At 40.3% G+C, this 21,655-nt stretch overlaps 1 protein-coding gene across 1 annotated transcript; it reads right to left on the bottom strand.

The window, feature by feature from the left end:
* Nucleotides 1–1,903: 1,903 nt before the first annotated feature.
* LOC142163885 (uncharacterized) lies at nt 1,904–2,652 on the bottom strand. The gene is made up of 3 exons (XM_075221039.1): nt 2,626–2,652; nt 2,241–2,564; nt 1,904–2,110 (listed from the first exon to the last, which is right to left on the bottom strand). The coding sequence occupies exons 1-3, from the start codon at nt 2,650–2,652 to the stop codon at nt 1,904–1,906; spliced, it is 558 nt and encodes a 185-aa protein (XP_075077140.1).
* Between the last annotated feature and the right edge of the window lie 19,003 nt (nt 2,653–21,655).

The following is a 21,655-nucleotide window of genomic DNA, read 5'->3' as shown; positions in this document are numbered from 1 at the left end:
ACAACCAATTAAAGTCCTACTTGATCCTTGACTGAATGAGCTCAATTAGTAGAGTAGTACACTACGGGCAAGCCTATGGTTCATCTTTTGTGGAATATGAATGTTATTTCTGAGAATGAGTGAATTCTTTCTATATTGAGTTCCTAGTTTTTCTTAATGTCTATTGTGTGTGGAACTACTCTTGATTGTTGTGTGAGAGAACTTGATTCATGAAGTAAAGGTAATGTCGTTGACCTCTATGTTGGAATAAGTGAGCAAGTTGTGAATAATGCGTGGTACTTTTGAGTCAAATGTTGAGTCTAGGATGTTACACTATTATGCTTAATCTATTTTAAATATTTTTGGTATGATGAGTTATGAGAGTTGTGTAATAGGTTCATGTCTTTATAAAGTGTAGTTTGATTGCTCGAGGACGAGAAATGGTTTTAGTGTGGGGTGTTGATGGTAGGCTATAATTGCATGTTTTAGCTGCTTATCACACTCTAATTTACTGTACTTTAATTGAGTTGAGCTTTAATTGCTAGTGTTTTGCACTAATTATGTGTTTATGCCATGTAGGAGTGATTCAGAGCTATGTAGATGTTATGGAATGAATTGAAGCTATTATAGAGCTTTGAAGTTTAAGTAAAAGTTCAAGGATTAAGTTGGAATTGTGTTCGGGGATCAACGGACAATAGTGCACTTAATGAGAGAATCGATGAATTGAGCAGGATGCCACCTAGGTGTGCGAGCGCGCACTGGGCATGCAAAATAAGCAATATACTGGCCAAAATGCGTGGCCATATGCGCGAGCACACCTCCAGGTGCGCGGCCGCGCACGTCCTATTCCGGAAAGAGTCCTATTTCACGTAGGAGAAGGTATTTTCATTTGTGCCCGGCCCTACTTGGTATATATACATGGAAAAACGGTATTTTCTGGGCTTTTGACACATCTAAGACCTAAGGAGGCTAAGAAGGATGTGGAGAAGCGAAAGCACAAGGGAGTCATCATTCAATCCTCACTCAAAACAAGAGTTTGGATCGTTTTATGTTTTTCTTTACTTTAAACATAATTGTGATGAATTACTCCATATCTATGGAGTAGTTCTCATTAGGGATTGATGGATTTGGTGTGTTGATATTTGTTTGTGGATATTAACTCTAGTTTTTATGTATTGAATTATTTAGAGTGTTTTAATTGTTGCATCTATATTCACATGTTCATGTAATCGAGAGAGGCATAACTTGTGATGTTTTACATTATCTTGTTGGTTGAATTCATTGATTCTTCTTAGTAATTGAAAGAGGCTAGTTGAATTAGTGTTTAGACCTAGTTAGGAGGATAATCGAAAGATGTTCTCCTAAAGACCAATCCACTACGAATTCTTGCATATCCTCACCGAGCTTAAATGGGTTCAAATTGTGAGGTTGAGACTTAATCGGGAGAGGAGCTTCTACGAAACGTTTGAACTAATAATTGAGTAAATTAGAGAGACTCACTTGAACATTAGAAGTGAATTAACTAGAGTAAATCTGAGACAATTATCTTGCACCTATCCAATGAACCCCTATTTTCTCCCACCGATAACCCTCTTTGCTTGCTTCTTGTTCATTGTCATTAGTCATTAGCTGTGGATTCTTAGTTAATTATAGTTTTTAATCACATAATTCTCAATTGTTGATCATCTTGAATAACAATCAAGTTATAAACTACGAAAATACTGTTTAGCTCTCATCCCTGTGGATACGATATTATATTATATTATATTCGGCTAGCGAGCCTACGTTTTATAAACCGGTTTTGCGCTCGTCGAGCTTGGCCATTTATCAACACTGAATACCAGTTATTAGTAATGAGGTTCTAGACCATGTTGATGAAGCTTTTAGCAAACCCTATTCTCCTCAACACATGTACCAAATACTTTCAAGACACCTTATCATATGCCTTTGCCATATCAAGCTTGATCACCACATTGGCAGGCTTACCTCTCAATCTTATATCAGTGACTATCTCCAGTGTTAGCAAGATGTTCTCAAAGATACTTGTCCCCTTAACAAAACCTAATTGATTGGAGGAGATCAAAGATGGCAAAATCTTCTCCAAACTATCATGAACGACTCTAGAGATCACCTTGTTTATAAAATACTCAAGCTTATATAGGTTTTAGATCAGAGAAAGTCTGGACCATAGGTTTTTTAGGAAGAAGAACAAGGTTTGTGTGTGTTATAGATTTTGGTAAAGAACCTCCTCCATAGAACACCTGCAGTATATTGTATATATCATCACCTACTATGTCCCAGCATTCTTGGAAGAGGATACCAGAGAAACCATCAGGGCCACTAGCACTTTCACCACTCAATGCAAAGACTGCCCCTTTGACAACTTCTGTACTAGGAAATCTACAAAGCTCTAGGTTCTGCTCAGTAGATACCATAGCAGGAACATTGTTGAGAAGTTCAAAGTTTATAGGATCAGCTTCTTGTTTGAACTGTTTCTGGAAAAATTCTACTGCAACCTTAGCCATCAGATCTTGAGAATCAATCCATGCCCCATCTCCATTTCGAATCCTCTTCAACTGCAGCTTCTGCTTTTTACCATTGACATGGTTGTGGAAAAGTCAAGTATTTCTATCACCTTTAACAAACCATGTCATGCCTGCATTTTGCTTCCATTACTGATCTTCAATACAAAAATACTTCTTAAGCTCAGCTTGAGCTTTTTGAAGTACTATTTTATTCTCAATAGTTGGTTTATCCTCAAACAACATTTCTTTCACTCTCAAAACATATTCCCTAATAGCCAACTACTTGAAGATATCCCCATAGGTTACCTTACTCCATTGAGACAATGCAATCTTCACTCTTTTCAATTTCTACTTGAACATAAGGAAAGGATCACCAATGAAATCAGCTACCCAATTCTGCCTTACCACCTCCTCGAATGTTTCATGTTTGGTCCAAAAGTTGAGGAACTTGAATGGCATCACAAACTGTGTTGCTTCCTATCCACAGCTCAATAGCAATGGAGCATGATCAGAGCCAGTCCTCACAAGATGCTCAACTTCCATGGTAGGAAAGAGTTTCTAAAAAGGCAAATTGACAAAAATCTTGTCTAGTCTCTTGAATATGTACTCAGCATTTGGTCTACCAATCCACCAAGTAAAAGGACTTCCTTTGTAACCAAGATCAAATAATCCACTAGAGTTCACACAAAATGCAAAGTAATCATAATCAGGTGGATATACAGGAAAACCATTTATCTTCTCATCTTCATGAAGTACAACATTAAAATCTCCACCAACTAGCCAAGTCAGTTCCATATCACTAGCTAAATAGTACAAGTTGTCCTATAATTCCAGCCTTTCAAATGCTGAGAATTTGGCATACATAAAGGTCATCATAATGTGCTTACCAATGTCTTGATAATACACCTTGATTGGCATCTGGTGCTCAGTATCCACCAATAATTCCATTCTACCACAACATCAAAGAACATCCATATCTTACCATTGATGTTTGAGATTACAGCTTTCATTCCTAGCCTTCTCCTGCACCTTTGAATATGCCTAGAATTTTTGAAACGGTTCCATTAGATCTACAATGAAGAAACTGTGTTCCCTTTGCATGTTGATCACACTTGGAAAGGCATGTTGAGTATTAACAGACCTTATGTTCCATATCAAGGTTTTGATCATCATTTAGACATTGAGACTGCCCTCTTGGGCAATATTCTTGTAAGTTGAGGAATTTCTTTATTTTGGCCTTGTTTCTTTCCCTTCTTACCACTCTTACCACCAGTCCTTGGTGACAAGTCAACTTTCCTTGCTACTGCTTTGAAGTTTTCTGTTATTGACTCATCATCACCTTCTTCCTCAAACTGCTTGTGTTCAACCATGGCCTACTGAATCTCCACAGGTGTAACATTATGTGTGACAATGTCATGTACTACTTGAACTGGTGACTTCAAAGGAATATTCAACTGAATTTGCAATGGCTGCCCAGTTCCAGAAGCACAAGCCATATGACTTGGCTCAATAGCACCTGTTGCTTGTGGTACAATAGCATGCTGAAGTTGATCCACATTAGTCTCCTTCATCACCATGGCAGTCTGTTCTCCAGCTCCCAAGGATTCTTGTAGCATCTTGAATTGCAAAGGATAGATAGATTTCATGCTAGGGTTTACTGTAGCTGGTTCTGTAGAAGTTATTGTTCCATTGAGATCAAAGGCCTTGCCACCAACTTTTTGATGATCAGACCATACTGTATCATATAATATCTCTACATTTACATTTCCAACCTTTTCCTCACCTAAACCATCCACCGAAACACCTTCAACATTGGAAAAAACCTTTCAGTTGCACTAGGGTTTACTGTTTCATTGCCCTGCTTCTTAGCTGAAGCTGCTGCACCTGATCCCCTAGTTTTTGTAGCTCCTTTTGATGTTCCTTTATCGACTTCAACTGGTAATTTAGCCTGTTATTCATTAAAAACGTGATCACCTTCAACCCTATATTTTAGGCTAGGGTTTACTATAGCATCTACACAAATTGTGCCTACCAGCTTATCCTGTTCATTGTCCCTTTGATTTTTGGCATTGTCTCCTTGGTTATCTCTAGAATTATCCTCCATTAGCTTGACTTCATCACTCCACAATGTATTACCATCTTTTGTAGTTCCAGTTCTATCAATTGCCCTTGAATCACCTCCCATCGTTTGTGAAGGAATTTCTTGGCATGAGTAGTTGGTTGTCACATTAATTGCCTCTTTAGGAGCATCAAATCTTCTTTTCACCCAATCTACAGTCCTTTTCTTTTGTGTATCCACCCCAGTCCATGTAGCATTAAAGTAGGGTTAAGTTGTTTTGCCGGTACAGTAGAACTCCCAGTTCCTTTAGGATTTGGAATGGACTTTTGTGCATTCTCCAATTGCTTCTTCTCCTTCTCCTTGTTGGATTCATTTACCTTCTACTACTTCTCCTTATCCTAAACAGTACCATCTTCTATGCCACTCATAATTTGTAAAACTGGTGGTTCAATTTTCTCATCTTCAAGTGCATCAAATTTGCTCCTAGTAGCTACTGCCTCAGCCTTGTTCTTCCCCTTCACATTGTCAACTTCTTTCTCCTTTATAGTTTTAATAATATGGCCTTTATTATCTCTTTGGTACTTGTTCTTTCTTCTTTGCATCCACTCCTTCTTGGCATTATTTGATTTTGGCTTACCCAAACCTTTACCACTTGAAAGGACTTTAGTTGAGGCACCTGCAGTACCAACTACTTCCTTCCCATTATCCTGATCATCTCCAGCTTCATCATACCTCTTATGTAGCTCATGATAGATCACCCAGCAATCAGCTTCATTGTGCCCTTGCTTCTTACAAGTCTTGTAATACTTTGGCATGTAGTCATATTTAATCTTAATCCACTTAAACTCCTCAAGCCCAGACTCATCTTCCTCCTCTACTATTTTAATTTGTTGAGGAAACTTAGATAACAAATTAACCTCAATCTTCACCTTTGCACAACTAGGTCTAGTACTATTTTGAGTTGCAAGATCAACATGCAATGGATTACCAAGTGCACTTGCCAATGAAAAAATAAATTCTTTACCAAAGAAATTGGGTGGTAACTCTGGAAAGCTAATCCAAGCTACTGCAATTGGTGTCTCCTTCTCAGGCTTCCATCATGGATTCCACTTCGTGCACCTCATCTGCCATATCTCACCTTAAGCTTTCAAGTAGAATGTAGGCTTAGAAAGAAAATGAACATAATCCTCCATTAAAGACAACCTTATCAACACATGATTATCTTCAATTAAACCTATTGAACATGCTCCTTTAATCTCACATTGAATGGGAATAACTTTACATAAATCACTAATAACAGGCTTCCCATAAGAGAAGTTTCCAAGAACTACTAGTTGAAGGCCTTGTTGCACGATTGATTGTTTCACTTATTGTTTCTTCCACTTGGTTATGGGCTCACCATGAAGTAACTCAACTGGTTTAATAGGTATTTTGGCTAGGGTTTGCATGGGCGCATCTAATGAAGTAGGTTGTAGTAATTTAGCATAGTTTTGGATTAAATTAAGGTTGGTAGAGGTTTTTTGGGGGAGTGAGAGTGGTGAGGACGACTGACCAGCCTCAAGAGGAGTCTATCTAGTGGGTGGAGAGGCCATGAAAGGCTTGCAAAATCTTTAAGGGCAGTCGTCACAATCGTCTGATCGCCAGAGCTCTCAACTCTGACGGGTTTGGATTTTTTTGGTTTGATGCTTTATTCTTGGCTTGATGTTTTTTTTAATTATTATTTTGAGCTTTTGGACAAGTTCTTATAGGGTATATGGACTTGTTAAGATGATTGGACGGGGTCCTAAGGGGCTCGCATGAGTTTCGGAGTGGTTTCAATGCATTTTGAAACATGATTCTGTTGTTGGTTTCTGCGGCATAGTAGTGAGTTGCAATCACGTAGAAGGAATTTGGGGGCTAGGGATTTGTTCTTCGTAAACATGTGCAGTAGGTTGTGATCGTGTAGGTGCGTGCGTGGGTGTTCTTCGCGATCGCGTAGGGTGCGCTGCGGTTACAATGGCCTTAGTAACTTTTCTTCGCGATTGTGTGAGATATACGTCGCGATCGCAATGCGTTATTTCAGCCCACGAGTATAGTTTTTCCCAAATTTTTGGATTTAGCTCATTTTCACCATTTTTTGAGTTTTGAAGAACGGGGGGAGGAGATTTTGAAGAGGGACTTTACCAAATCTTGAAGATTTATAATTCTTACTTGGATTTATTCATAACCTTGATTCGTCCATAGATTTTTACACCTAAAAGATGGAATCAAAGAGTGAAATTTGAGATTTTTGTCTAATGCTTAACATAATTTTAAGATTTTGAACATCGGTTTGGACTCAGATTTGAAAACTAATCACATGTTTGGACTGATTGAATTATGGGTCAACGAGATTTGATCTTGGACTCGGATTTTAATCGTGTGAGCCCGGGTTATTGAAGCTTTATTATTTAAAATTAGTTTTTATTACTTTATTTAACCTCGATAAGTATTATTTAGCTATATTTTGAGCTTTTGGAGGGAAAGGATAGAGAAAAGGGCATTTTGGAAGGTTGAATTCTATTTCGGATATGGTAAGTAGCTTGACTAACTAATGAACTTATATGCAATGTACTACATGTTTGAGGGCGACATATATGCTAAGTGACGAGCTTATATGAGTGCGCTAAGGTTGTACCATGCTCGGGGTAGAATTTAGACTTCTTTGTAACTTGTTTGAGATATATTTTCTCTTGTCTATGCTTTATTTAATTTTTTTGACTACTTAAGCAACTCAAATCATGATAGATGTTATGTCTAGGCTTTTGATATTTATTTTAAAATGAAAGGCTATATTGGATTTTTACGTTATCGCCGTAGTCATACTTGTACACATGCATATATTTTTCATGGTGATTTTTCTCTATTCTTATGCATCATATATGTTTATTTTCTATTCATGTGCATATATACATGCATATGATGCTCAGTTATGGACCGAGATTGGTATGATAGTATATTCCTTCCGAATATTATGATTGGGCATGATGGTACATTTAATGCGATTTGATGGTTGGTTATTAGATATTGATGATTTATTATGGAACTATGATGCTCGGCGCATAGATTTAAATCCATCCCATCGGAGTCATATGATCACCCATTTTACCTTGGGCCATGTGTGCACATTGATAAGGCACTTAGGAGGTCTCAGTTGAGGAAGAAATGGAGTCCTTTGTATGAATTTGCATTGCAGACTCATGTAGAGATATGCATATACATGCTACTTGACGCATATCATCCATATATGATGATATTGTGCCTTGCATTCTTGATCAACTTACTTGGAAAGTATGCTTAATATTTGATTCTTGACCGCGTAATTTTCTATTTATATTTGTATTTTCTTAGTTATTCTTTTGTTTATTGTATAATGTTATGAGTTTACCAAATTCTAGAATTGTATCACTTTTGTCTAAACCTCGCCACTACTTCAACGGGTTAAACTTGATACTTACTGGGTATACGTTAATTCTTTTACTCATACTACACTTTGCATAATTTTGTGTAAATCCTAGTATTAGTCCTAGTGACGTCTAGGAGGGCGCTTAGCAGCTTGATTTGAAGACTTCACGGTGAGTTTCTATACTCGATTCACATCTTATGGAGTCTCATTTTTATTTAAACTATTGTTATTTTTATTCAAATAGTAATTTTATATTTGAGACTCAGTTGTACTCTATTTTAGTTGCTCATGACTTCATACCACCGGATTTTTGTGAGATTGTTGTAGTGATTTTCGTATTTGGTTAATGATGTGAGACTTTATTTATTCCTTATCTATATTATGTTAGTAGATTATCATTTATTTTTCTTGCTTTGGTTGATCATGTTATTATTATCTTAGTATTGGTCCTAGTGATGTTTAGGAGGGCTCTTAGCAGCTTGATTTGAAGACTTCGTGGTGAGTTGATATACTCGATTCACACCTTATGGAGTCTCCTTCTTATTTATCCAAATGTTATTTTTATTCAAATAGTACCTTTATGTTTAAGACTCAATTGTACTCTATTTTAGTTGCTCATGACTTCATACTATCGGAATTTGGGAGACTGTTGTAGTGATTTCCATAGTTAGTTGATTATGTGAGACTTATTTATGCATTCTCTATATCATGTCAGAAAATTATCCTTTATTTGTCTTGCTTTAGTTCATTATAAATGTTGGCTTACCTAGAGATTTGGGGTTAGGTGCCAGTACGACCATTGGTGAGATTTTGGATCATGACAAAATTGGTATCAGAGCTCTAGATTCATGGGTTTTACGGGTCATGAGCATGTCAAGTAGAGTTTTGTGGATCGGTATGGTGACATCAATACTTATCTTCGAGAGGCTATGAGACATTTAGGAAACTTAACTTTCTTCCTTTCTCTATCGTGCGATTTTATTTCATCCAGAAGTTTGAATCTTTATTCTTTTATTCTCACACAGATGATAAGGACACGTTTGTCAGCGTCTGGAGAGAAGGATCCAGTGGACCAGGTTATAGCTGCTACTCAACGTAGAGGTTGAGGCAGTGGTAGGGATGAAGCCCAGACCATGGCATGTGCAACAACACCTTAAGGTGGAGCACCCATAGTGTCATGACCCAAACTCCCTCCGTATAACGTTGTGACGGCACCTAGTCTCTACGACTAGGTAAGCCTAATAAATTACGGAAATATGACACAACAAAAGTAAAACTTGGCAACTAACAGCAGTGGATAATTGAATAACTAGTAACAATATTGCTCGGCATGTACAATAACCAATACTCTATAAATACATAGTCTTCCCAAAACTCGGATCATCGTAAGTCACAAGCTACAGAAGGAAACTAGTATCTCTATACACCATAGTCTAATAAAATAAGTACGGAAGGTAAATGACATAGGGGAGAATAGAGGGGGACTCCGAGGTATGAGGACGCGGCAGATGTACCTTGAAGTCTCCGTACAATAGCAAACACTCTCAACTAATAGCGGGGCTGATAAGTAGTACCTGGATCTGCACACAAAATATGTGCAGAAGAGTAGCATGAGTACACAACAATGGTACCCAGTAAGTGCCAAGCCTAATCTCAGTAGAGTAGTGACAAGATCAGGTCAGGCCCACTAGTATATAATAAATAAAGCAGGAGAATATAACAGTATAATAAGAGATAGGAGAATATAATAATACAACACACAGGGGTAAATAGTAGAGGATCTCCCGAGATACCGTCTCGTAGTCCCAAAATAAATATGCAGGGAGAACTCCCGAGGTACCGCCTAGTAGTCTCAAAAGTAAATATGCAAGGAGAACTCCCGAGGAACTGCCTCGTAGTCTCAAAAGTAAATATGCAGGGAGAACTCCCGAGGAACCACCTCGTAGTCTCAAATGTAAATGTGCAGTGAGAACTCCCAAAAAATAGGCTACTACTCAGTAAAATAAATCGAGTTTTACAATAAATAGCCCGTGTACGTACTCGTCACCTCACGTACACGACGCTCACATATCACAACAGTACCAAATCCTAAGGGGATTTTCCCCACACAAGGTTAGGCAATCCACTTACCTCGAACCAAGCTCAATCAATCGGTAACAATGCCTTTTCCATAAATATCCGACTCCGAATGGCCCAAATCTAGCCAAAATCAATTGCATACCATAAATACGACTATAAGAAATTAATCTAATTAATAAAATCAAAGCTAAAGCAAGAAATTAGAAAATTGCCCCAAAACGTTGACCCGGGCCCACGTCTCGGAATCGAGTAAAAGTTACAAAATAAAAACACCCATTCACTCACAAGTCCAACCATACAAGAATTTCTCAAATCCGACCTCAAATAGCCTTCCAAATCTCAAAAACTTAGTCTAGGAAGTTTCTACCATTTTTACCCAACTTCCAACTCAAATCCTTAATTAAAGGGTGGAATCAACTATAGATTAATGAGATATAACCATAAAAGAGTTAAGAATTATTACCCATAAGCTTCCTCTAAAAATCCCTCGAATTTTCGCCTCAAACCGAGCTCTCAAACTCCCAAAATTGAAATGGAAAATCAACCCTCGAAATCTTATTTTCTGCCTAGTAAACTCGCTTCTGCGAGCCTTCAACCGCACATGCGGTACCGCACATGTGGGAAAATCATCGCAGGTGCAAAAATGACTTAAATGGATGGGACCGCATCTGCGAGCTTTGGGCCGCACCTGCGAGCCCACTCCTGCGGTTTGACTTCCGCATCTGCGACCCTTGCCCAGGCCGCCCATACCGCTCCTGCGACCATCACTCCGCATCTGCGAATGTGCATATGCGGCTCCCTTCTCTCACCCGCGCTCACAGACCTTCTTGACCAAAAGTGCACCTGCGCCCTTCACTCCAGACGTGCGATCCTGCACCAGCGGTCTCCTTACCGCAGGTGCGAAAACACCAGAACTCAAATAGCTTCAGAAATTTCATAAGTCCAAAACTCAATTCGTTAAGCATCTGAAACACACCCGAGGCCCCCGGAACATCAACCTAACATACCAACTAGTCCTAAAACATCATACGTACTTAGTCAAGTCCTCAAATCACATCAAACAATGCTAAAAATACGAATCACCCTCCAATTCAAACTTAATGAACTTTGAAACTTCAAACTTCTACAACCGATTCCGAAACCTATCAAATGACATCTAATTCACCTCAAATTATTCACAAAATTCATATTCAACATTACGGACCTACTCTAACTTCCAGAATCGGATTCCGACCCCGATATCAAAAAGTCCACTACCGGTCAAAATCTCCAAAAATTTAACTTTCGCCAATTCAAGCCTAAATCAGCTACAGACCTCCAATTCACATTCCGGACACACTCCTAAGTCCAAAATCACCTAACAGAGCTAGCAGAACCGACAGACCTCCATTCCGGAGTCGTCTTCATATAGTTTCGACTACGGTCAAAATCCTAAGACTTCATCTTTCGTTTTAGGGACTAAGTGTCCCAAAACACTCCGAAACCAAAAAAAAATGTCCCGGCAAGTCACATAAGCAGAAAAAGATACAAGGGAAGCAGTTAATAGGGGATCAGGGCTATTACTCTCAAAATGACCGGCCGGGTCGTTACACATAGCTACTTATGATCGTGCTAGAGTAGCGTCTAAGCCACATATAGCTCTAGTGGTCGACTGGTTCTTTCAAACCTAAACCCAACCCTAGCACAACTGGAATCCGATGCTAAGAAACCACATCGGAAGTACCTTATAAAATAGAAATCACACCAAATGCCCCTCATTCATTCAATAGATTATTAAGCATTATTAAAGTCAAGACACAATTTAATCGATATTCTAACTTAGATTAAAAATCAGTGCTCATGAGTCAATAAGAAATACTTAAATAAATCTGCATTTCAATAGCCCAGCAAATCAACCAATGACTAAGAAAATACTACAAACAATACTAGCATCCGTCTATGGATGTCGCGACCCAAAATCCCATTGGAGACGTGATAGTGCCTAACACCGCTTGCTAGGCAAGCCAACAGTAAATATGCGAAAATAAACTTCAACAAGAATAACAAATAGTCTCAAATAGCAGAATAGCATAAATAATTGAAGTTAAATGCCAATTCAATTGAATCCACCCCAAATCTGGTGTCACCAAGTGCATGAGCTCTATTAAGTAATAAATACAAAATCTAAAGCAAATACAATATTGTCCGAATGAAAAAACATTAGTAACAATAGGTAAAGGAGGGGACTTCAAGATATGCGAACGGAACTGCAGTGCAACCTCGAAATCACCAAGCAAATCCGGGTAACAGCTCAATAGTCACAACCTTTATTAGTAACACCTGGATCTGCAAACGGAGTGTAGAGTGTAGTATGACTACAACCGACCTCATGTACATAATAAGTAGCAAGCTCAACCTCGAAGAAACAAGTAGCAAGGTTGCCCAAGTCTGATAATCACTTTCAATAATGAACAACAATAATAACAGCAAAATAATGGCATATAGGGAAAATCAGCTCAAATAATAACAGGCTCAACACTAACACAATAATAGGAGAAATAGGCATGCTTTTTAGGAATCAGTCAAGGCACCAAAATTACTATGAAAATTTCTTAGATAGAGATTTACCAAGGTAAACTGGGATTTCAAGCTCTAAACATAAAGTAGACACATCAATAACAATTTAGCATGAGGAAAATACAAATATATGCTTGCATGTCAAATATATATGCCAAATAAACATTAACATAGTTTAATTATCAAGTATACACAATCTCGGCACATTCATAGTGCTTGGCACAAGTACCCTCCAATCATACTCTCAACACTCTCACAGTGCCTAGCATAATGCCCCTAAATAAACACACCCACACAGATACTCAACACTAAACGAGTGCTTGTCATAAGCCCCTCACTAAGGACATATCAAGTGCATGCACTCACAGTCCGGAGGGGCGGATCCTAGCCCAAGCGTTGATCTGATCAAAGTTAACGATCAATATCACTCATCCCAATATGGGGCATGGCGCAAGCATCACCTCACAATCAATACTAACACTTAACCATCAATGTAATTCAGCCTAATATGGGGCCTTAACGCAGGTGCCACCTCACAATCAATATCAACATGGCTCTATGGCCCAAGATTAGTCATCAATCTCCTCAAGTCTGAGTATGCCAACATCTCATATTATCACAATCAATATACTGCACAAAATATACCAACGTGCCACAACTCAGCTCAAACCCTCGTCACACACAAGGACACTAACAACATGTGAGAGATAACATATAAAAAAGCATAGAGACAGAAATATAACATGCACATTTCTAGCATGGATAATGGGTCACGTAGTCATACAAGTGAAGAAAACACGATATCAAAGAGGCATGATAGCAAAGCAAGGCATATATTATCCTAAAGTCTACCCATGTCACGACCCAAAAATCCTCCATAGGAATCGTGATGGCACCTAGTTTCTAAACTTGGTGTAACGACTCGGCCGGTCGTTTTGAGTATTTAGCCATGTTTCCATATTTATTGCCTCCTCTATGTTGTATTGTAGCTATGTGACTTGCCGGAGTGTTTGGTTTTAGTTCGGGTGAGTTTCGGAGTAAAATTGAACACTTAGTCCCAAAGTTGGAAGCTTAAGGTGAAAGAGTTTACCAGAGTTTTACTCTTGTGTAGACGACTCTGGAATGGAGTTTTGACGGTTTCGATAGGTATGTATGGTAATTTTGGACTTAGGAGCGTGTCCGGATATTGATTTGGAGTTTTGACGGTTCTGATAAACTTATAATATGGTTCTAAGGACACGTGATTTCACCTAACACCAATTGATAAATGTGAGGATGAGTAATAGAAATTAACAATAAAGTAAAGCAAACTAGTGTTAGAATGAAACTCAGCCCTCGAGTTTGGACACCCTCGAACTGGTTGATGCAAGAACTATGAAAGTATAGCAAGCTAATGAACAATGGTGCGAACGAGAAAGAGAATTATATTGTTTTTTGTGTCTGTCCACAGTGTGTTACAAATGATAAGAACCCCCCTTTATATAGTAGAGGAATTCTACTTACGGTATAATCCTAATTACAAAAGAAACCCCCATGATTAGCTAATTAACCATTTCTGATTTGATCCGTTCCGAGATTTACGCCATGATCCTCGACCAGTCACCGAGAGTTATGCCATGATCCTCGACCAGCCACGGGTATCTCGTCTTTCTGTTATTATGCTATCTTCGATCTTGCTCGATGTCTGTATCATTTGGCTTCGATCGCTTCTACTCTCGATCTCGAAAGGTACCTCGGTTCTGAACTTGGTACCTTATCTTCGTGATATGGCCTATTCCATTATGAGGCCGTTTTTTGGAGTATAATGACAAGAAATGAATTGAGCCTTTGATTTTCTGCCTCTACCTGTCATCACATCATCCTTGTGATATAAGCGACGGAAGTGACTGAAATGTCCCATCTGTATAGTTACCAATGCATTAGATGTGCGTCAGTTAATGGTCGGCCACTGCCAATTTTGAACCGTCGTTGTGAAATTTATAAATAGCCTCTCTCTCCACCATTTTGAACTTTTACTTTCAAATTTCTAATCTCCAAAGCTTTTTATATCTTCTAAGCTCTTCATCTGCAAATCTATGATTTTCACTGCTAACCTCTTCTCAAAACACTAAATCTTATCATCTCCATCTATTTTTAACTTCAAATCCATACAAAAATGGCAAAAACATCGAAAACTGTTTCTCAAAAGGAAAACGCTTCTTCATCGCGGCTGGCCGGCGACAAAAAACCGACGGAGCCACGCCCTGAGGAGTGTGTTTTTCGGGGGGGGGGGGTATCCTCACTTTTGATTTTAAGACCGATAAAGCCTCATCGATTCCCTGTCGATGCAAGCCAATGTCAAGGTATATATGCTTGATAACTGAGGGATACCTTAAGCATGTAAAGAAAATTGCAACTGGGAGGGCAAAGAGGTGGTGATCCCGACCCCCGAAGAGGACATCACCACCCATGTGGAAGGGTTTCTAAGTGTTTACACTTACCCTTGCACGCTGTCCCCCCCGACCCCGTTGTCATTGATTTTTGCCGTCAGTATCAAATAACCCTAGGCCAAATCTATCCTTCCTTTTGGCGAATTGTTATTCTGCTCCGATTCTTCGTGAGCAAAGTCGAGGGGATGCCTTTCACCCTTGACCACCTCATCAGGTTATACATCCCCCGCCTCTATCGAGGCGGGTTAATAAAACTCCAACATCGGGCTACCAAAGTGTTGTTCTCGAGCATAGACGAGGACAAGGACCGAGGCTGGATGGGCCGGTTCGTTCAAGTGAGGACTTTCGACCTAATCCCGGCCGAAAAGATGCCATTTCCTGAGAAATGGAATATAAAGCATAAGTTCAATCCCACTGTTAGCTCCTATTTATTGTTTTTCTCCTTTGCTTCTTCTCATCGATATCCCTTTCTATGATGTAGCGGTCGCTTGGATGTCCGGTGTAATTCCTAACCTCAAGAGTTGGGTTCGGGACCTGGCCTCAACCTCTTCGTATGCCGAGCGCTCATGGCGCAATTTATCAAAGGCCGATGGGAGGCCAAAACTCATGGTAAGCCCCTTTTCCACATCTTTGATGATTTTATTAAAGCATTTCTTACTTAATTTCCTTTCATACAGACCTTGGCAAAAATGCTGTTATGAGACCCCTATCTGGTAAGGAGGAGACTTTGTTCCTCGCACCGAAACAGGCGAAGGACAAAAGGAGGAAAAAGATCTCCGCCTCCGAGGATCTAGAACCTAAGAAGAAGGCGTCTCATAATCCGAGGAAGAACGTCATCCTCCTGACCGAAGACTTTGTTCAGCGTCTAAGGGATGAAGACAAAGAAGAGGAAGAAAATGACTCCGGGCTAGTGGCCCGAGTGGGAATGAGCATCGAGACCCCAAAAGACACTAAATCGGTGAAGACTGTAGAGACTCCGTCTCGAGATGAGGGGGTCTTGAGAAGAGGGTGAAGTCCCTGAGTCATCGAGGATTGAAGATGCCTCCCACCATAATGAGCCAGCGGTGGGTACGGCTATAGGGGCTGGTCTCGAGGCCCCTTGAGATGGAGAGAACACCCCAAGTGATCCACTTGGGGCAATAGAAATTGGAGGCTCACCGCTGCTCCCCTCGTTTTCCGAGGAGATGATTCAAGAGGCTCGGGCCTTGAAGACCCTCTCCATTGAAGGAGCCCACGGAAGGGAGGATCCTTTCCGTGATTACTTTACTCGGGTCCAAGATGCTACCGGCTTGAGTGACTTGGAGCTCTCGAGCGAGGCATCGAGCCTTTTCAATGAAGCGCGGCAAACTCTGAATCGGGTAAGCCTTAACTTCCCTTGTTGGTATTACCCTTGTGTTCATTTTTCTCTTCATGTCTAACTTATTTTCTTCTTTCTGTGTAGGCCTAAGCACTTCATCGGGAAGCATTTTCTCAGTCTCGAGCTGAGCTGAGTCGATATGAGGCCGACCTGCAAGGGCTCACGGAAAAGAGAAATGCCCTTAGACTTCTCTGTGGGCAAAACGAAGAGGAGACCAAGGACCTCCGAGCCGAGTTGGCCAAGGCTCACCAAGATCAAACTGACCTAATCGAGCAGGTAATAAAAATCTTAAAAGCTCATGGGCTCGATTCGGGAACGGTGACTAACATTTTGATCGCACCGCTACAGCAGAAGGTCGAGAAGATCGAGCAGCTCTGCGAGGAGGTCAATATGATGAAAGCGGATACCTTGGGGTGAAAAGAAGGTATGGACCGCTTTGCTATAGAAAGAGACTTATTTATCCCAATTGTCATCGGCCGAAAGTCAGCTTCGAGGCATAAAGGAGAAAAGCTCAATTCAGGCAAAGAAAATAATGGAGCTCGAGTCTCGGTTGGCTTACAAACTCACAAAGGCCAAGTCTGAAGCCGAAAAGGCAAAGGCTGAGGCTGAGGCGATCGTGGACATATACTGGGCTGATGCTGAAGCCGCTCAAGTCCAAGCGAGAGAGGCAGCTGAGACCGCTCAAACTCGAGCATATTGGATTGCTGAACTCGCCAAATGCCAATCTCAGAGGGAAACCCTCGAGGAGATCCACGCTCGAGATTTCGATCTTACCAACGAGATAGTAAAGGCTAGAGATCATGAAGCTGAAGCTGGAGCGCTGGCCTCTTCCGATGATGATGATGATGATGACAGCATGAGCGGGTCCGAGAATAGGGAGGACCTCAATGGATAAGAAGCTGCCCCCGGAGAAAATCAGGAACCTTAGGATTTTTCACTTTTGATCTTTTGTATAGGATCCTGATCGGACCTTGTAAATATTCTCATATATATAAAGATCTCTTTCCTTTTCGACTTGTTTTTATTTCATTTTCTGCCTTGTGAAAATTTTGTTTCATTTATGCCTTATGAAAATTTTATTCATAAGTTCAAGGCTTAGGCAATTTGATTGAAGCCAGACTAGTGTAGTTTTTATAATCGAGTGAGTACTTGCTCGAATTCGGAGTAGGGTGACCCTTAGGTTTTAATTGAGTGAGGATGATTTCTCGAACTCAAAAATAAACTGGCCCTTTAGGCTCTTGAATTAGGCCGATATGGCCATAGTAAAAAAGAATGGCTTTCTCCCCTTTTCGGCTTTTATTATTTAATCATATAAAATTTGTTATGCCTTAGCATGAAATAAGTGATTTTCTCGAGAGTTCGAACGGTTCCATACCTATTAGAGTTTTCAAGGGTTGATATTATCAAGACCCTTTATTTCGTAATGCCTTAGCATAAAATAAAGAATATGTTCAAGAGTTCGAACGACTTTGTACCCATTAGGGTTTTTGAGGGTCGATATTGTTGAGACCCTTAGTAATTCAGCCGAGGGTAGCCTTTTTAACCAGTTTATGAAAATATTCTATGGCCTCTTTTATAATGGGAATCGGATGTCTCTGAACTGTGTTAATTTGGCCGTAGCCTTTAGTTTGGGATTTGCCCCTTAGGCTTGTTTCCCTGCTATACTTCGAATCCCCGAGTGGGGTGGATGTGACCTATAAAATCGAGGATTGCCTTTTTAATGTCTTACGATTTTGAGGTTTAGTAATTCGATCATGTCAATTTTTTACACAGAAGTCCTCGAGTATAGGGTAAATTGTTTGAACTTCAGTTGTGATCGGCCATTAAGCCAGTTTCCACAATAGATCATAAGTATGAAGTTGTAAAGTATAAATTTCTCTAAGGCATGGAACATATGGTAAGGAAAAATACTTCTTTCAATAGATTATACATGTGTACATGTTTTGCCATTAGGGCTCGAGTAATCTTCATGGACACGATTCATTTAACCGTTTGGTCCTTTACAAAAAATTTCTATCGAGACCCTGTCGACACGAAATATTTTCCTTGTAACTATCCGAGGGTAATGCCCCCCAGTATTTGAGGCTGATTGTAAAGGAGCCTCAAATACTGTTGAATTATTCTAAGTTAGCATAAACAATGGCTGGCTCGTTAAAAACCTCGCCGGAAAAACCCATTTGGGACAAAAATCGGTCTAAGGGAAAAAGAGTGCAACACGTGCTTTCAGACCTAAGGACTTTCTGTTTGAAGAATCCTTTGATGTCTTCGATTAAACACCTGCAAATGGTTAGTAAAAAATATAAATGAAAATGGAGAAGGTCGTATCTTAGCAGTAATATCATTTGAGGAGTGATATATTCCAATTGTTTGGTAATTGTTCGCCGTTCACCATGCCAAGTTTGTAGGATTTTTTTCCAATGATATCGAGGACCTGATACGGTCCCTCCCAGTTTGGGCCAAGTTTTCCTTTGTTTGGGTCTCGAGTATTGAGGGTGACCTTCCTCAGAACCAAGTCACCAATTTTAAAGTGCCGAAGATTGGCTCTTCAGTTGTAGTACCTTTCGATCCACTGTTTCTGTGCGGCCATCCGAACGAAGGCGGCTTCTCGTTTTTCATCTAGTAATTTGAGACTTGTATTCATACCCTCATGATTTGACTCTTCCGTTGCATATCAAAACCTGACGCTAGATTCCCCGACTTCAACTGGGATCAGAGCTTCGGTGCCATCTACTAAGGAAAACGGCGTTGCCCCCGTACTGGATTTTGACGTTGTTCGATATGCCCAAAGGACTTCGGGTAATATTTCTCTCCATTTCCCTTTAGCGTTGTTCAATCTTTTATTTAGATTTTGAATGATGGTTTTGTTTGTCGATTTGGCCTATCCGTTCCTACTAGGATGATATGGCGTCGATAAGACCTTCTTTATTTTGTGATCTTCGAGAAATTTTGTCACTTTGCTGCCGACGAATTGCTTTCCATTGTCGCATACGATTTCGGCGAGCATCCCGAATCGACATATAATGTGGTCTCAAATGAAGTCTATGACTTATTTCTCTCTAATTTTCTCGAAAGCATGTGCTTTAACCCACTTAGAGAAATAGTCAGTCATAAACAAAATAAATTTAGCTTTACCTAGGGCCGATGGCAGAGGGATGACAATATCCATTCCCCATTTCATGAATGGCCATGGGGATAATACTGAGTGGAGTTGCTCTCCGGGTTGGTGAATCATCAGCGCATACCTTTGACATTTGTCGCACTTTCGAACAAACTCTTTTGTATCCTTTTCCATATCTGCCCAATAGTATCCTGCTCTGATGACTTTGTGAACCAATGACTTGGCACCAAAATGATTTTTGCAGATGGCCTCATGGATTTCTCGTAGGACGTAGTCGGTATCTCCTGGGCCCAAACATATTGCCAATGGTCCATCGAACATGCTTCTATATAGTGTTCCGTCTTCGGCCAACGTAAATCTTGCGGCCTTCGTACGTAGGGTCCTCAATTTTTTAGGATCTGATGGAAGCTTCCCGTTCTTTAGGTATTCGATATATTTGTTCCTCCAATCCCAGGTTAAACTTGTGGAGTTGATTTCGGCGTGGCCTTCTTCGATTACTGACCTTAAAATTTGTACAACAGTCCCCGAGCTAATCTCGCCGTCTTCGACTGATGACCCCAAATTTGCAAGGGCATCGACCTCGCTGTTTTGTTCTCGAGGAACATGCTGTAAGGTCTATTTTTTAAACCGAAGTAGAGTCACCTGTAATTTATCCAAGTACCTCTGCATTCGATCTTCTCGAACCTCGAAAGTTCTGTTGACTTGGTTTACCACGAGAAGGGAGTCACACTTGGCCTCAATGACTTCCGCTCCCAAACATTTAGCTAGCTCGAGACCTGTAATCATGGCCTCATACTCGGCCTCATTGTTAGTGAACTTGGATGTTTTGATAGCATGTCTAATTGTATTACCCGTGGGCGGCTTCAAAACGATGCCTAGCCCGGACCCCTTCACGTTCGAAGCACCGTCTGTGAAGAGGGTCCATACCCCCGATGATGTACCCGATTTTAATAACAGTTCTTTTTTGACCTCGGGTACGAGGGCTGGCGTAAAGTCGGCCACGCAGTTCCCTAAGATTTGAGACTTGATGGTCGTTCGGGGTTTATATTCGATATCATACCCACTGATCTCGACAGCCTATCTGGCCAATCTGCCCGAAAGTTCGGGCTTATGCAAAATATTGCGAAGGGGATAAGTAGTCACCACACAGATCGGGTGACATTGAAAATAGGGTTTTAATTTCGTAGAGGCGCTTATTAGGGCAAGAGCTAATTTTTTTAAATGCGGGCACCAGGTTTCGACCTCACCTAAAGTTCGACTAACATAGTAAACAGGAAATTGCGTACCTTGTTCTTCTCGAACTAGGACCCCACTTACCACGATTTCCAAGACTGCTAAGTACAAGTAGAGTTGCTCATCCACTTTCGGAGTATGAAGCAGTGGCGGGCTCGAGAGGTACCGCTTTAATTCTTCCAACGCTTGTTGGCATTTCGGGGTCCATGCAAAATTGTTCTTCTTTTTTAGCAGTGAGAAGAACCTGTGACCTCTATCTGAAGACCTCGAGCTGAATCGACCTAGGGCGACTATGTGCCCTGTTAATCTTTGTACGACCTTAACATTGTCCATGACTGTGATGTCTTCGATTACCTTGATCTTATCGGGGTTGATTTTAATACCCCGATTTGATACCATAAAGCCGAGGAACTTGCCCGAGCCGACCCCGAATGCACATTTCTCCGGGTTGAGTTTCATGTTGTATTTCCTTAGTATATCGAAGGTCTCCTGCAAATGTGTCAAATGGTCCTCTGCTCGCAAGGACTTAACTAGCGTATCATCAATATAAACCTCCATTGACTTACCTATTTGTTCTTCGAACATTCGATTTGCTAAACATTGATAAGTGGCACCATCATTTTTTAATCCAAACGACATTTCATTATAACAATAGGTGTCGTACTTAGTGATGAACGAAGTCTTTTCCTGATCCTCCGGGTTCATTTGTTTTTGATTGTACCCGGAGTAGGCATTGAGAAAACTAAGGATCTCGTGGCCGGCCATGGCATCGATCATCCGATCGATATTCGATAGAGGAAAAGAGTCTTTAGGACATGTTTTGTTTAAATCTTTATAGTCTACGCACATTCTAAGTTTATTTCCCTTTTTAGGAACTACGACTACGTTTGCTAACC

The sequence above is a fragment of the Nicotiana tabacum genome, chromosome 9 (assembly GCF_000715075.1).
Source record: "Nicotiana tabacum cultivar K326 chromosome 9, ASM71507v2, whole genome shotgun sequence".
NCBI lineage: Eukaryota > Viridiplantae > Streptophyta > Magnoliopsida > Solanales > Solanaceae > Nicotiana > Nicotiana tabacum.
Note: the sequence above shows the minus strand (reverse complement) of the source record. Positions and strands in the feature narration are given on the sequence as shown.

Excerpts from the sequence above, each read along its gene's own strand:
- LOC142163885 (XM_075221039.1), bottom strand. The coding sequence starts at position 2,652 with ATGGAAGCAAAATGCAGGCATGACATG. Across the intron at positions 2,565-2,625 it reads CAAAATGCAGGCATGACATG|AAGCTGCAGTTGAAGAGGAT; the intron begins GTTTGTTAAAGG and ends GGTAAAAAGCAG. Across the intron at positions 2,111-2,240 it reads ATATATACAATATACTGCAG|GTGATCTCTAGAGTCGTTCA; the intron begins GTGTTCTATGGA and ends TTTATAAACAAG.